We start from the raw sequence: 15,110 nt of genomic DNA on the forward strand, positions 1-15,110 counted from the left end.
CCATATCAGTTTAGCCATGGTCCGTGTCAGTCATTCATTTTATGTATTTATTTGCGTTCTGTGTTGGTCACATACATATTAAAACTCTTTCCAGGTGGAGGTAACAGGAATGAACTCAGTGCTGGTGCAGAACCTCTCCTCTCTGTCTAGATATCTGATTTCAATCCAGTCTCACTACCCACAAGGCCTGTCAGCAGCACTCACCAGTAACGTCACCACACGTAAGAAGCACACGCACTATGTATTTTTTGTGCTAAAAGGCATCATCTGAATTTTCCTTTAATGTGTTAAGGGAGCAGAGAAGAAACACTGAATTTAATAAAAAATATCAGAAATATATGTTATTCGTCCCTTCTTCTCTCCTAGTGAAGGTGCCCTCCCCGTCAGACCTCAGGGTGACTAATTTCTCAGGCAGTGACATCACTGTGCGCTGGGAGGCTGCAGCTGATGACGTTGTGTCCTACCTCATCAAGTGGATCTCTCTGAGTGGAGGAGACCTGAGACAGGTGGGGTGGATAAATGGGTGGATGGAGTGCATAATGTGTTATAACAATGAATATATGATATGAAAATGTGTGTTTATTTTAGCTGAGGGTGAGTGGTGAGAGTGAAGGGGCCATCCTGGAGGGGGTGGAGGACGATAAGGAATACCAGATCTCTCTGTCTGCTTTGTATGGAGATGGAGCTCAGAGTGAAGCTGTGGCCATACGCTACAGCACCTGTGAGTCACACACACCCACACACTCATTTGCACACTAATTCACTGGAGGGTAGTTTCTATCACACAATCCAACGGTTTGTATATCCATGGTCCTGAGTCTGAGTTTCCTTTATTAAATGACAAACACAGACTAACTGGTGGTATGGAGAGATATTTCCTCTCAGGCAGGTGCGAAACATACAAGCTAGTGAGCCGTTGTCTGTGGCCTTTGCTGTGTGTTCAAGTGCACCTTTTTGGCTGAGACAAGGGCAACATGAGGCGATGTAACAGTCGGCCTTCATCATCACTCCCGCTTCGATGTCTGTTTGGTGTGATTGGGCCCTACAGTGGGACTTGTCCTCCCCAGCTTCCCCACAGGGTTGTGTAATGCCCTCACTGCTCTTTATTCTCTACAACAGCGACTGTAGGAGTCAGTGCAGGGATAAAAAACATTGTTAAATTTACAGATGACGCAGTTATTGTCAGTCTGCTTCATGGAAGCAAGTCACCACATGGTCCTGTGGTCAATGATGTTATACAGTAGTGTTGTGTTCACTTTACTTATATAATAATATATATACAGTATATTAATGCTAATGAATCTCTTAAATAATACTCAATGACAATTAAAAAGCCTGCATTTAACAATACTGCTAGATCAGATGTGTGACGCTCGCCATGTTTGAAATGTTCACAGACACGATCATAGGCATAGTTATTATACTTTACTACCTACCTTTCAGATCTCTGTTAAAGGGCAAGAAGTAGAAACTGTGGAGATCTTTATTACTTTGGTACTTTTATTGACAAGAAGTAGAACTTTGATGTGAACACAGAGGTAATAATAACTTTTTTACAATGTTTTAAATGTTGCAACAAACACGTTAATTCTTGTGAAATTCCTCTTGGTTTTCTACACACTTTATCTTATCCCTATTCTTATTGTTGCAGTTTTTCATTGCTTGATCATTGAACCTTTTAATGTATTCTCTATTGTTCTTCACTTGCTTATTTGGTTTAACTCTGTTTATGAATATTCCTTGTAGTGAGTCTAATTATCTGCTTCTTGAATTTTGTCCCTGCAGTGTCAGGTGGAGGCCCATCCAGTGTGTCTGTCTCTGAGGAGACTGCGATCAGCTTTTTGGTCAGCTGGGTACCTCCTAACGCTCATGTCCTTCAGTATCGTGTGTCTTACACTGCACTGACTGGAGATGAAAGCCAGGACAGCACTGTGAGTGGGCTGTAATCGTCACCTCTTTGTTCTTCATCCTGCTAGACAGTAAATCATAGTGCTGCTCGGAGGTCCCTCCAAACTTTAAAAACTGCAAATTAGCTCTTTTACTGTGTTGACTTTGAAAGGTGGGTTTGTTGTCTACAGGTGTTGGTCTCAGGTGGTGAAAAGCGGGTGGTGCTAGAGTCGTTACAGCCAGATACACGTTACAGCATCTTGGTCACCGCCGAGTACCGCAACAGAGAGGGGGGCAGCGGTTCAGCTCAGGGCAAAACCAGTGAGTCACACACACTTAAAGAATATACATAACTGTTTTTTTAAAACTAATCTGTGGAAAAACATAAATTGATTCAATTTGAGTTTGTGGCCAAACACACAGGCACTTTTATGTAGAAGAAAGGTCATATAATTTAAAGTGACATAGCTTTGTCCTTGCAGGCACTAATGTCCTCGGGTAAAGGTAAAAGAACATTTTAAGTGTCACCTGAGAGTTGATCTAGAGTTGAGAGTACATCTAGATTGCCTCAGTAAATATGTAGATGTTTTTAGTGTTAATATTTTGTTATAAACATTTGTTGTGCTGCAGTTTATAGGGTGCAAACCCATCACCAACTTTTCATTGGTCATAATTTTTGACTCATGAGTCAAAGTTTCAGATGATTCTGAAGGTTTCATACATACAGTATTGGCCCTGGTAAGGAACCCTAAACTCAGATGTACAGCCTCTTTTCTCTTCCTTGTTCTGTTGGCTCTTCTGTTCTCTGCCTACCCTCTATGTAATTGATTTCTGGCCATTCTGTTCATCAGCTGTCAGTTTTACCTTTCTGTATGTCTGTCTCCTTCTCTAGCCAGTCTGCGGGTCAGCAGTGTGAGTGTGGTCAGGTCAGACCACTCCAGTATCTGTGTGTCCTGGAGACCCGTGTCTGCAGTCAATGGATATCGTATTGTCATCCAGTCTGTCAAAGGTAATCTATTTTAACATCTATAATAATTAACTCTGGATAACCACTGTTGATTTAATCATGGTGTGTGTTTGTGTATGTGTAATGTGTGTGTGTGTGTGTGTGTGTGTGTGTGTGTGTGTGTGTGTGTGTGTGTGTGTGTGTGTGTGTGTGTGTGTGTGTGTGTGTGCATTGTGTGTAGACAAGCAAACAAAGGAAGAAGCTGTCAGTGAGTCCAGCAGCAGTCACTGTTTCACTGATCTGGAGCCAGAGACTCTGTATCGCATCAGCGTGCACTCCCTTCTTGGCTCAGCAGAGGGTGCTGCCGTCTCCATTCTCCATCCAACAGGTCTGACCTGATCACAGTTACACCAACAGTATGTGAGATGTTGAAGTTAGTTTGTTTACCTGCCTGTTCCTTATATATTCCCTTGTTGAATAAATATTTTACACATAAATTGTGTGAAATAAATAATCCCTTGGCTGCTTGCCTCTAATGTAACCTATCACTCAGTAATTATGAAAGTACTTGCATGTATAGATTGATACAGTATATGATCCTTAAACAAAACTCTGTAAAAGTCTTAACGTTGTTGTTGTTTTAAATGTGTCATGATAGGTTTTACTTGTTCCTTTTCAGCTACAGCTCCAGCCAGAATTCCCATCCATCCCCGGATTTACCCTATCCACAATGAAGGTGACTCATGCTGCAATTATACTCTTCTGTGGGAGTACGTCTGAGTAGCTCATGAAGAATTTTTGTAATCTCTTGGAGACGTCGTTTCAGTTCAAACTTCTTCAAAGTTCTCAGATGACTTCAATAGGTCCCCAGCAAAAACTGAGGAGCACATCTGTTTTTCTTTTTCTTTCATAAACGCAGTAAGCAAGTGTGTAATAATGGTTTTGGTGAGGTGTTGGAGATTAATTTCTTAGTAATCAAGAGGACCAGTGTCGTGTGTCATTCTTCATTTGTCAGTTGAAATGAAATTTGCTTGTGACCATCAATTTAGATGACACAAATTTGAATCAGACCATTAAAATACCTTCTTATTATAACAATATGTTCCCTCTTAAAGTTTATTTAGACAATAGTATACATTCTTGTGCAACTACTTTTTTTTATAATCATTTTCCCACTCCGTATTGCTTTCTCCACAGCTTCATGTTGTGATAAACTTCTTTCTTGCATTTTATCTAATAGAAATATACTCAACATGTATTCTTTTCAAATGGTCCTTGGTCAAGTTGCAGATTTGTCAAAATATACCGAGCTCATTGTGAGACTTTGTCTGGATTGAAATGGCTGAAAAAAAATTATGGTTTCTCTCCCCTGCTTGTATGATTCAACAATGTCCTGCTGTGTTGCAGTCTGCCCTGAAGTGACCATCAGACACAGCATTGTTAAAGGTGAGACGAGCTGTCCTCGCACATAACAGCAAACTCTTTCATAAAAGGCTCATTTTGAATGAAGGGAAACATCAGATTTAGAAGCCTCATTTTTGTTGTATGTGTTTCTCGTGTCAGGATTTGACATGATGGAAGCGTTTGGTCTGACTCCGAGAGCCCACTCGTCTGTGGAGGGCGTGGCAGCCGAGCCTTTTGTCTTCAACACCCTCCCCACCTACACTCTGTACAGAGACACCCAGCTGACACAGAGCACCAAGTGAGATCATCCTTTATTGCTTTAATTCATCCTCTGCTTCCTTTCTTGCAGCAGCTGTATGGCAGATAGCTGGAAATGAAGTTTGCAGTGTGATGAACCTTCCTTTCCCTGCAGACTTTACTACCATCTATGTGCTGTTTGTTCCGCTGTATCCTGCTGTGATTAGGAGATTTGTCATGCTATATGCATACTACAAATTTGAATAAACAATCCATTGTGGTTACATAAAAGCTTCCAAATGGGGCCTGAACAATGAAATCCCTATCTGGTGAAGAGTAAATACTCTATACCAACAATTAATCTCGAGGAATAAGGTTGCTTTCAACAACATGGCTCCTCACTCCCCTTATTCGCAGGAGAGTGTTGTGTATAAGAGATGTGCAGATAATGAAACTGTATTTATCAAATGGAGCATCGTTGCTCGCTCCAGCATCATTTTGAGGAAATGGCTGTTACTCATGACACATAATCTAATTTGTCCTGTGTGTAGAGATGATTAAGAAACAGTTTATAAGAATAGCTCCTGGTAACGCTTGAAAACTACACTACAGATTGTACAAGAGGTGACTGAAGGGTTCATGACCTTAGAGTAGAAAGATTGATTTTCAGAAAACCTTGCACATTTAGTTTTAAAGATATTAGTCCAGTGGTAGTTGAACACACGGATCACTCTTTCGTGAAAGTCTTGGACCTCCGGAAAGTGGTTCACAGCAGTAATAACATCATCTTTACTGTCAAACAGGCAACCACTAAGCTCCGTCTTCATCTGGGTGAAGAGGTAGTAATCTGAGTCTGTCAAATCACGTGAATAGTGCAGATGTTGGACGAGTTTGAATCTGCATTCCTGGATGGCAGCCATCATCCCCGTGGATTTGTGGGCTGGAGTGTTGTCTCAGACAGTGCTGACTTCCGATTTTCAATTACCTGAAACAGAAATACCACAAAAGTTAATAACTTCAAACATTCTGCAAAATCACTCAAAGAGTTGACATGCACATGCATGGAATACGAGGTGTATAACTCATCTCCTTCTCCCTTAGGCTGTGAACTTATCAGTTACCCCTCATAGATCTATTGTGGCATCAAAGTGACTGGAATAACACCAGCAGGATATTTATTTATTTATATGTTTGTTTGATTGATTAACAGGGACAGTGCACAGCTTCTTAGCTATACCAGAGTAAGCTATAAGCTAATTTACATCTGCAGTCCCTGACACAAAAAAAGAGAGAAGAAAGGTCTGTAGCTAATGAAAAGGTAGACAAAGTTGTAAAGATTGTTTTTATGATTAATTCATTATTCAGATAACACACACATCGGATCATTTGTTTATAAAATATGAAATGAATAGCCGTTGTTGGTACTCCTGTTCTGTTTGTATGGGTGGTATATATTATTATTATAACGCATCATCATTAATATTAAAGTTAAGCTTCTCTTTACTTCAATGTCTAATCCTGATCAGTTGCCTCTTAAAAAAACACCACATGAGTGCAGTTATGTGACGTGATCTTACAGTGCAAAATCTTCCAACACACATCTCCCAGTCATGTTCACTTTACCTTCATCCAAAACTCTAATGGTTTCCTTATCCGATCCTCTTTACCCTCATTAAGTACATCCATCTTTGCCTCTGTCCTTCTAGGTTCATCCACCCTGCAGGCTTCTCTCCAGAGCACACCATCAGCATCGCGTTCCGCATGCTGCAGGATACACCCAGGGAGCCCTTTGCCCTCTGGCAGCTAACAGACAACGACTTCCAGCCCAAGATGGGAGTGGTGCTGGACCGTGAGTAACATTTCTGCACGTCTCCGTCTCCCAAACTGTAAGCAGCTTCATGACCTCTTTAGTCTCGTAATCAGCCATAAGATCTTAGTTCCTCATCAGGGCCTCTAGACCAACTTTGCTGAGGAGTTAAGATTAGCAGAATGAGCATCAACCTTGAAGTCATAGATATTCAATGGGGTGGAAGTATAAAGCAGAAGAAAATGGAGAGTACCTCAGAATTGTGCTTAAGTACAGTATTTGAGTCAGTGCACTTACTTAGATTCCATTACTGGTAATTCAGATGAGAATTTTTTTCTATGAACAAACAATTAGTTGAGAAAATAATCAGCACATTAATCAATAATGAAAATAATCATTAGTTGCTGCTTGTTCTGTTTAATTGTTATTGATAAATATTTAGGATCTTCAAGCAAGTTAGATCACGTCACTGTGATAAAGGTCATGACAGATGACACATGAAGTTAGTCACTTTGCTTTGTTAACAGCCACAATCATAGATAGTTAGATACAAATGAGTTGAAGGATAAGATTGGTGTTATTCTATATCAGACTGTGGACTTGGAGCTGAGGACTCACAAGATGCCATCAGCAACAGTGTGGAAACCCCACTAGACACTTGGAACACCCGACAGAAGACACTGGCATATTTAGGGCGCCATGGTTTTTGACAGTGTGAGTCGATCACTATATATCTTCCTCTGCTTTTTTGTGCTTTCCACAGCTACGACAAAACATCTGGTGTACTTCAGTCTGGACTACAGGGGAGAAGTGCAGGAGCTGACCTTTGACCAGCCACAGGTCCACAGACTGTTCTATGGCAGTTTTCACAAGGTGAGATAAAATATACTGAGTAAGTTTTAAAGGACAAGAAGAGTTTCACTGTCATTGTTCAGAAAATGAACGTGTTATGAAAAATACGTTATGTTTTCAAATGAGGCTGTATATCCTTGTTTGCATTTATCTACCTCGTCACTCATTCACGTTGGTGCATTTTAATAAAACAGAAACAAAGATACAATGCAGTAATATGAAAGAGCGTGATAAGAAGATGAACGAGGTGGTTTGAAATCACCCACGCACATTATAAAGTCAGCTCTGTAGCTGCTGTCACAAGATGATGAGGAAAATATACATATTAAAGACCAACAGCAAAGTAAGAGACTTACTGGTTCACTGGTTCCATTTGATCAGTCCTCTTGCTCTGTGATTGGCAGGTTCACCTGTCTGTCAGCCAGGTGAGCGTGTCCCTGTCTGTGGACTGCCAGCATGTGGGCGAGAGGCCCGCCCGCCCGCTAGGCAACCTACCAACTGACGGCTTTGAGATGCTGGGAAAACTGGTGAAGACCAGAGGACCCAATAGTGGATCTGCACCGGTACGTTTTATTCTACTTATTTGCCCCGAGGGGCCAAGTGACAATTGTTTTTTTTTGTTCTGGTGATTCATTTTCTAAGTTTAATCTAAATTGTTTTCTCTCCTGTGTCCTCTTCTTATGACATCAGAACTGGTGGAAAAAATGTTTTGCAAGGATAATCCAGGGGAGTTTTAATTTCTCCATGCACACTATTTCTTCTTGAAAAGATTTTTTTTTTCCTCCTTTAAATTTTTTTTCTTACTTGGCTTCACCCATAAATTTATTTATTTTTTCATCCTGAATTTTTTGTACTCACAGAGTTAACTAGTTCTCAAGTTGTGAACACTGGGGAGAAAATCAGACTTAGAAAGTGGATCACCAAATTAAGAAAATCCCTCACTTGCCCCTCAGGGCTTCCGTATGGCCCAGTCTGTCTTGTCAATAAAATACACACATATCTTGTGTTCTTTATTGTTTCCAGTTCGGGCTGCAGTCCTTTGAGATCATCTGTAACACCACGTGGCCTTTAGAGGACACCTGCTGTGACCTGCCTGGAGTGGTGAGTTGATACTATGTTGGATGTACAGTCAAATAGATTAGTTTGAAGATTTCCTTGAAAAACACTGTCTGAAATTTACCAGTCAACATATTAAAGTAATGATCCCTTCATAAACTGTTCCATAAGTTGTGTGAAAATGACCCATACCTTAAATTTTAGCCATTTCTATCATCACTTGCTTTACAGTGGTTATGCAATAGTGAGAGATACTATATGAGAGCATGCTAAATGTAATATTAGCTTCAAGGGATATGACCTAATGTCTATTGTTTGTGTCTGTGTGTGTGCGTCAGAGAGATGAGGAGAGCTGTCCTGCCCCGGCGTACACCTGCACCTGCTCCTCCAACATCCCCGGAGCTTCTGGTTCCCCTGGCCCGACTGTATGACACTCCATAGATTGGCCTCAAATACGAGCTGACTCACTTTTTGTGTGATCCATGTTTAATAACATGTTGACATTCTTTTTTTTCCCCCAGGGAAAGCCAGGTCCCCGTGGTGAGAAAGGCGAGAAGGGAGATCAAGGCCAAAAGGTGAGATGAAAATATTCATTCAGGCTTAGTTAGATTGAAGTTCTGTTACCTGCAATTATCTCTAAAGCAGTTCCTGACCCGACTCAAGCTGTTAAGAGCTGAGTAGACTCATGATTACAGGCTGACCGTGAAGTTAATGTGCAAAATGGAGAGATAATAAATAAATAGTCAAAATAAAAACAAACACACTGATATGTGCAGATTGCAGAGTCAGAATCAGCCTGCCTGTCTTTCACTGGATCATGTTCACTTGTGTTTTCACATGTATCTTTTCCATTCCTGTCTCAGTTTTAGAAAAAATCCACATTGAGTTTTTTCAAACAGTATGTTTTATACAACTGCAGTGTTTGTGTGCTATTTGGTATCTGTCACACAAGACTTGAAAACATTAGAAGTCTAATATAGTGTTCAAGGCAGGCATGGATTAAAAATGCAGAGGGCCCTGGGCACAAAATCTTTGAGATTTGAGCTCCAGCACGCAGCCACGAAATGGGCTTCAAAGTAATCCTTCTGGGTGATTATGCATAAAATACGTCCACTTACAGTGCTTGTTTTTCCCACTGACAGGCTCAGATTGTTATTAACTAATTTTGGTTAGTTAAGTGTCTGACAACATTATGGAAAGGATCCTTACAGAGGTAGACCTTTCCTTTAACCAGAAACAACCACTATCACTCTTGCAAAATCCATTCGCAGAGGCAGTAGTTTTATTGGTGTGTAAACATGCATCATTCAAACCCAATAGAAACAAATAAAACACACTTAAACCTTCTGGTATTTTCACTGTACCTGCAATTACTAACTCTGGTTTGGTCAAAGTAAACCCTTAGGTCACCATGTCGTATGTGGAAAATATCAGAAGAGGAGCGAGATCATTTCCATGACTGGCACCTGGCCTGAGTGGCTGAAATAGTTAGCGATAAGTGTGGTTGAAAGAGATATGTAATAAGAAAAGGATAAATTGTATGGCTGTTAAACTGGTAACCTACTTGCCATCGTCCTTGCTGTCTTTGGCGCCAGCTTCTTTGCCTGACAGACAAGTTTTGAAAGTGTTAGAGAATGTATATTTTCTCCATATTTTAATCTCTTTCAGCTTTCTGTTTTACCGTTTCACTGCTTCACAGTCTTGTATCCATGTTTCTGCCAATGTTGTCTACAACCGATCTCTGCGCTATCCAATTCCTTTGGTCACCTGACTCATCAACACCATCATGATACAGACGTAGCCAGCAAACCAGTCATAATATTGCGCTTATTTTTCAAATAAAGTAACTCTGCATTCCTTTATTCATATATATCAATACCTAATTAATTGATTTAATTAAAAACAACAAGCAAAGACAAGATGACGCCACAGTTGGTGGAGTTTTGGAGGCCTCTGGAGGCGAGGGCAGTCCTCTAATCTCTCAAATCCTATTTAAAATTGTCAGGGCATGTAGACATTACAGTGCATGTTTTATTAAGAGGCATGCCTTGAAACACCAATTGATGTCCTGAAGGTTAGTTTCTCTCTGTTTCAGGGGGAAGTTGGCCCTCCAGGAAAGACTGGACAAGAAGGAGGTCTTGGCCCCCTGGGCAACGCAGGGCCCCGAGGCATGACCATGCAGGGCAAAGTGGTGGGTAACTCTCCTAGCTTTCTGTGTACAGTGGTAGTAAGCATGGTAAATATATTGATAAATATGTCTTGTAGGACTTGATTTCTCTTTTTATATTTGTCCATTCAGGGTCCACCCGGTGCAAGAGGGGAAAAGGGAGAACCTGGGCGGCCAGGAGTCCAGGTCAGTTTAAACTCGGCCAGTGGAGCAACGAAAATACAGAAATAGAGTAGAAAACACTTTTAATCTTCTTCCTCGTAATGTCTTTAAACCCGTTCATCTGCCTCTTATGTCCTTCTCTCCGACCACCTTCTCGACTCTCCCTGAAGGGTTCACTGGGACCTCCAGGTCCGAAAGGGGAGGAGGGGATTCCAGGGCCTAAGGTGAGCTGTTTGGTCCCAGCCAAGAACAGTAAATGTCAGCAGTTCATCACACAGTTTAGCTGAAGCAGTGACCCTTCCTTCCTCTTTGTTTGTCCTCATCTCTCTGTAATCTGCTTCACAGGGCATCAGGGGGCCCGAAGGCAGCATCGGTCCACCCGGCATCGCTGGAACCAGAGTAAGACTGAATTTCATTTGAGCCTTTACTGATACATATTCAGTCTTCTGAGAATGATCCAGTACATTTAGAACACATTTTGAGCTTTTCTCTAGCACCACCTTCAGGCCAAAATGTCAAATTGTTTTCTAGATTAAGATATAGATTGCCATGAAGTAAACACTTTTTGTTACTGGAGATCGACACAACAGTAAACTTTGCATTTGGCACCACTGCTGCTAAGGCTCTAAGAGTGGCCGACATGTTGTTCATACTTGTATTGTCTGGTAAAAGGATCTGCGAGTGGAGCTTTTTATGCTTTCACGCTGGGGACAGCAATATCGTAGGAACGCCTGGAGGGAATCTCTGGCACAAACATCCACTTGGACTCAAGGATGAACTCATTAGAATGTGGTGGTCAAGGGTCAAAGGTCACTGTGTCCATAACTCAAGAAGATATTCCAGTTGTTAGACTGGCACTAGGGGATAGTGACTGGGTATAACAATGCTTCTTCCTGTTTTGGTTGCGCAATGGCAGATCCTTTTCCTTTGAGCCGTAATTCCACTTTCATTTTTCGTGGGAAAATTGAGCCCCCTGGCAGGCCAAATAGCAGAGTGAAAGCAAGATTTATAGGAAACCAATCTATACGCAGATGGTGTCATTTTCTACCGCCATTACACTGTGCAGTCAGTATTTACTTCAAGTTCAAGCAAAGAAGTTGTCTATTGCCAGTTAAATACCTGTATTTTAATTATAAGTCGTCACTAAATATATCATGAGTGTGGACAGACATGGATGTAACTCACACTTGACTGGTTCACAGAGGCTTGCAACTTTGAGGTGGTAATTCTAATTTATGTAGTACATCTGATGTAACCCAATTATAGAAAGTAAGACATAGTCAAAGAATTTCAAGTTAATATTATGTCTGTATTATTAGCAAAATATTATACCACTTGGTAAAGATTCACCTGTCTGAACTGCAGTGTTTCCATGTACCTGTTCTGTATGCATAGCCCGACCCCTCCACCACCACAACCTTATGTCAACCAAACAAAAAATGGGTTGCTGCTCACAGTTGCCTCGAATCAACATCTATGACTCACTGTGTTTAACATCTATCAATCTATCGATTGTCTGCTCTTCTACCTATCAATCTGTTTGTATTTAACAGGGTTTCCAGGGAATGCCAGGACATCCAGGGCCTTTGGGGGAAAGGGGCCCCTCAGGACCTGTGGGACCTACGGTAAGACCAGAGGGACAAATCATGCCACTTAGTTATATCTGTCTATGTTATGTGGTGAACATAGTGTTCACAGTGAATGTTCAGAAATATATGAGCTGTATTTCCAGTCACACTCAGTCGCCCTCCTAGTTCTAGCGACTCTGATATTAAACATTTACGCACACGCACACACACACACACACACACACACACACACACACACACACACAGAGTCATGGCAACTTCTTCAGTTATGTGGTCATTTATTAGCAATATTTACACATAACAAGAACGAAGAGAAGGTCAAATGTGATGGACAGTCAAATGTGGGATAATGACAAGTATGACCATGTCTGATCAGAAATGAAGATAATGATGAAATTCAAACAAAAGAGATACACGACAAAGTTAGATAATGCAATCTATTGGAAACACTACATGATGTTGAGGAAGCACTGGTAAGGTCTGATTTTACACCTGTATTAACAGATGTTCCCGAACTCAAGTCTGGACACAAAACTTTCTGATACATGACGTTATGCTATTTAAATCAGACATGTTTTCTGAGACTTCAGGAACATTCTCTGCAGATTTTGGAGAAAATACATCTTGGGGCTTCACGTTGGTGAATCTGCAGTGCACACTGCAGTGAAGTGCACCCTGCCCAGAATGCCAAATACAGATTTCATTCATGTCTTGCACTTGGATACGGGATGGGATTAGATTCAATACTTCACTCACACAGTACAGTATTATAGGTGGGCGTGTTAGTGTCTGTGACAGCTATGTCCAGTAACATTTGCTACTTTCATCTCCTTTTAACACAGAGCTCTCCCCATCATGACACGCTGACAGTTTGTGAATGGTCCTCAGAGGAAATTATTTTTGTCTGCATATTACAGAGCTTCACACAGCAGATGAAGAGAGCAAAATATTTTAGGATAAAAGTGAACTGAGCCATCGACCAGCTCTGAGCAGGCAGGAGACACACTTATTCTTAGCACCGAGATTGTAGTATGCTGCTGGATCGGCATTACCACAACCTCTATCACACCTCTGTTCAACTGGGTTGCACAGCATGTCGCCTTAAAACCAAACTGGCACAGAAATTACCTCAGTATGCTCCAGGATAACACCAGTTCATTAGTGCAACACTTTGTTCCATAGTGTGTGCCAACACCACAATAGACCCACTGGAGCCTCTGTTTTGTGGTTTTATGGCAGAAGCCTGGAACCAAGTAGTGCTTTTGAAGCTGGACTCTTAAAGTTCACCCAAAAATGAAAATCCTGTTATTAACTACTCACCCCCATGCTGATGGGAAGTCAGGTGAAGTTTCTTAGTCCACAAAACATTTCTGGAGCTTCACAACAAAACAGCATTGCAGCATTCTGCAGTAGTAGCTGGGGACTGAAACGTAATAAAAACAACCATAAAATGGCTCCATACAGATTGTCCAGTGCATTCCAAGCCTGCAGAAGTCCTGAGATCCCAAATTGATTTCAAAAGATGTTATTTACACCCTCAACATATGGTTGACGGTCAGCGCTTTCAGATTAGCAGCTATAGCGATGATTTGAAAAATTGTGTAAATAACAGCATTTCGGCGTGAACTTATCCTTTAATGGAAAAGGGATCATCTAAAAAGACATATGTGTGACATTGTCCTTCACTTTCACACACACACCCAACATCCCTTCATCACTCTCAATGTATGAGGAGAGTGGGAGAGGTGAAGAGGTGAGAGATGTGATTTAGGCAGTAACACTAGTTATGTGTCCTTCTGCTCATGTATCCTTTGCTTTACAGGGTCTGTCAGGCAATAAAGGGGAACGAGGAGAGAAGGTGGGTTATACTTCTGCTACAATCTTCTTACTTTAATATTGTAATCACTTTAAAATAAGTCTTCTCATTGCATTTTGTCACTGTTTGTTACTGCATGTGCCATTTCAAAACTTTGGTTGGTGAATCTGCTGATGTTTACAGGGGGAGCCTCAGTCAATGGCCATGATCTACCAGCTGGTCACACAGGCCTGTGAGCAACTAGTCCATAGTAAGCACTCAGATACCATCACAATGATAATATCTGCATATTCAACACACTCATTGTAACTTTAAAAAGCTCCAGATACAAACACATGCTCTTAGGCATGCTTTATCCAGAGTTGTGTGTGTTTTTCAGAGGAGGTGTTGAAGCTCGACATGTTCATTAATGAGGTAAGTCGTAAGCCAGCTCCTATTGAGGAGCCGGTGGGGCCCCCTGGGGAACCTGGTATATCAGGGCCCAGGGGCGCTCCAGGCACCAGGGGCACCGAAGGGCGTCGAGGCCGGATGGGGGAACCTGGCAGGCCGGGATATCCGGGAGAACAAGGTGAGACTCCATCTTGGTTTGTTGAAAGGAAAACAATCAAATGTTCATGTTTGTCAAGACTGTTGCACACAAGTCTGATGAGTGATGAATTTGTCACTTTCTGGCAGGAAGGAGAGGCATGCCAGGGGAGAAAGGTGCTGCAGGGACCAATGTCCAGGGGCCTGCAGGGGTCAAAGGATTTGCAGGTATCTCTACACTGAAAAAAATAAGTGAAAAATGACTAAAAACAGTATCTTACTGAAATGTTACTTTTGAGGTGATTGCGTTTAATATGAAGGTTTATGAGATATTTTTACCAGAAATTAGACACATATCATTGGTAAGATTATTTTTTTTGCTAGTTTACGAGTCAATTGTGTCATTCTGATGTGTGGCTGTGATGATTTAATGTATGTGCGTTGTGTATTACGTGTGTCTGCAGGTCCATCAGGTGAGTCCAAGCTGGGGACCCCGGGCTCTAAAGGAGATGACGGTAAGTCAGGACCCCCAGGGATCCCTGGACCTCCTGGACAGCCGGGCGAGGTTGGACCCCCGGGTGTGTGCGACAGCAGTGGAGGCTGCCAAAGAGCTCCCCAGCAAACAGGTGAGTGCTGCCCGTGCTGTCCATTTTTCTTACCAG

At 41.6% G+C, this 15,110-nt stretch overlaps 1 protein-coding gene across 2 annotated transcripts in view; it reads left to right on the top strand.

The window, feature by feature from the left end:
- The window catches only part of LOC311265091 (collagen alpha-1(XX) chain-like), a 43,377-nt gene that overhangs the window by 26,477 nt on the left and 1,790 nt on the right, over positions 1–15,110 (top strand). For both annotated transcript variants that reach the window (XM_084366425.1, XM_084366426.1), the window contains exons 16-41: positions 95–221; positions 367–506; positions 589–721; positions 1,786–1,931; positions 2,079–2,208; positions 2,780–2,896; positions 3,075–3,221; positions 3,513–3,569; positions 4,241–4,279; positions 4,397–4,535; positions 6,181–6,323; positions 7,045–7,154; positions 7,538–7,696; positions 8,157–8,234; positions 8,528–8,614; positions 8,711–8,764; positions 10,285–10,380; positions 10,489–10,542; positions 10,689–10,742; positions 10,864–10,917; positions 12,072–12,143; positions 13,930–13,965; positions 14,107–14,173; positions 14,303–14,491; positions 14,599–14,676; positions 14,913–15,074. In XM_084366425.1, coding sequence (XP_084222551.1) covers positions 95–221; positions 367–506; positions 589–721; positions 1,786–1,931; positions 2,079–2,208; positions 2,780–2,896; positions 3,075–3,221; positions 3,513–3,569; positions 4,241–4,279; positions 4,397–4,535; positions 6,181–6,323; positions 7,045–7,154; positions 7,538–7,696; positions 8,157–8,234; positions 8,528–8,614; positions 8,711–8,764; positions 10,285–10,380; positions 10,489–10,542; positions 10,689–10,742; positions 10,864–10,917; positions 12,072–12,143; positions 13,930–13,965; positions 14,107–14,173; positions 14,303–14,491; positions 14,599–14,676; positions 14,913–15,074 — 2,668 coding nt within the window. The remainder of the gene's footprint in view (positions 1–94; positions 222–366; positions 507–588; positions 722–1,785; positions 1,932–2,078; positions 2,209–2,779; positions 2,897–3,074; positions 3,222–3,512; positions 3,570–4,240; positions 4,280–4,396; positions 4,536–6,180; positions 6,324–7,044; positions 7,155–7,537; positions 7,697–8,156; positions 8,235–8,527; positions 8,615–8,710; positions 8,765–10,284; positions 10,381–10,488; positions 10,543–10,688; positions 10,743–10,863; positions 10,918–12,071; positions 12,144–13,929; positions 13,966–14,106; positions 14,174–14,302; positions 14,492–14,598; positions 14,677–14,912; positions 15,075–15,110) is intronic.

The sequence above is a fragment of the Pagrus pagrus genome (assembly GCF_965226575.1).
Source record: "Pagrus pagrus genome assembly, chromosome: 11".
Taxonomy (NCBI): Eukaryota; Metazoa; Chordata; class Actinopteri; order Spariformes; family Sparidae; genus Pagrus; species Pagrus pagrus.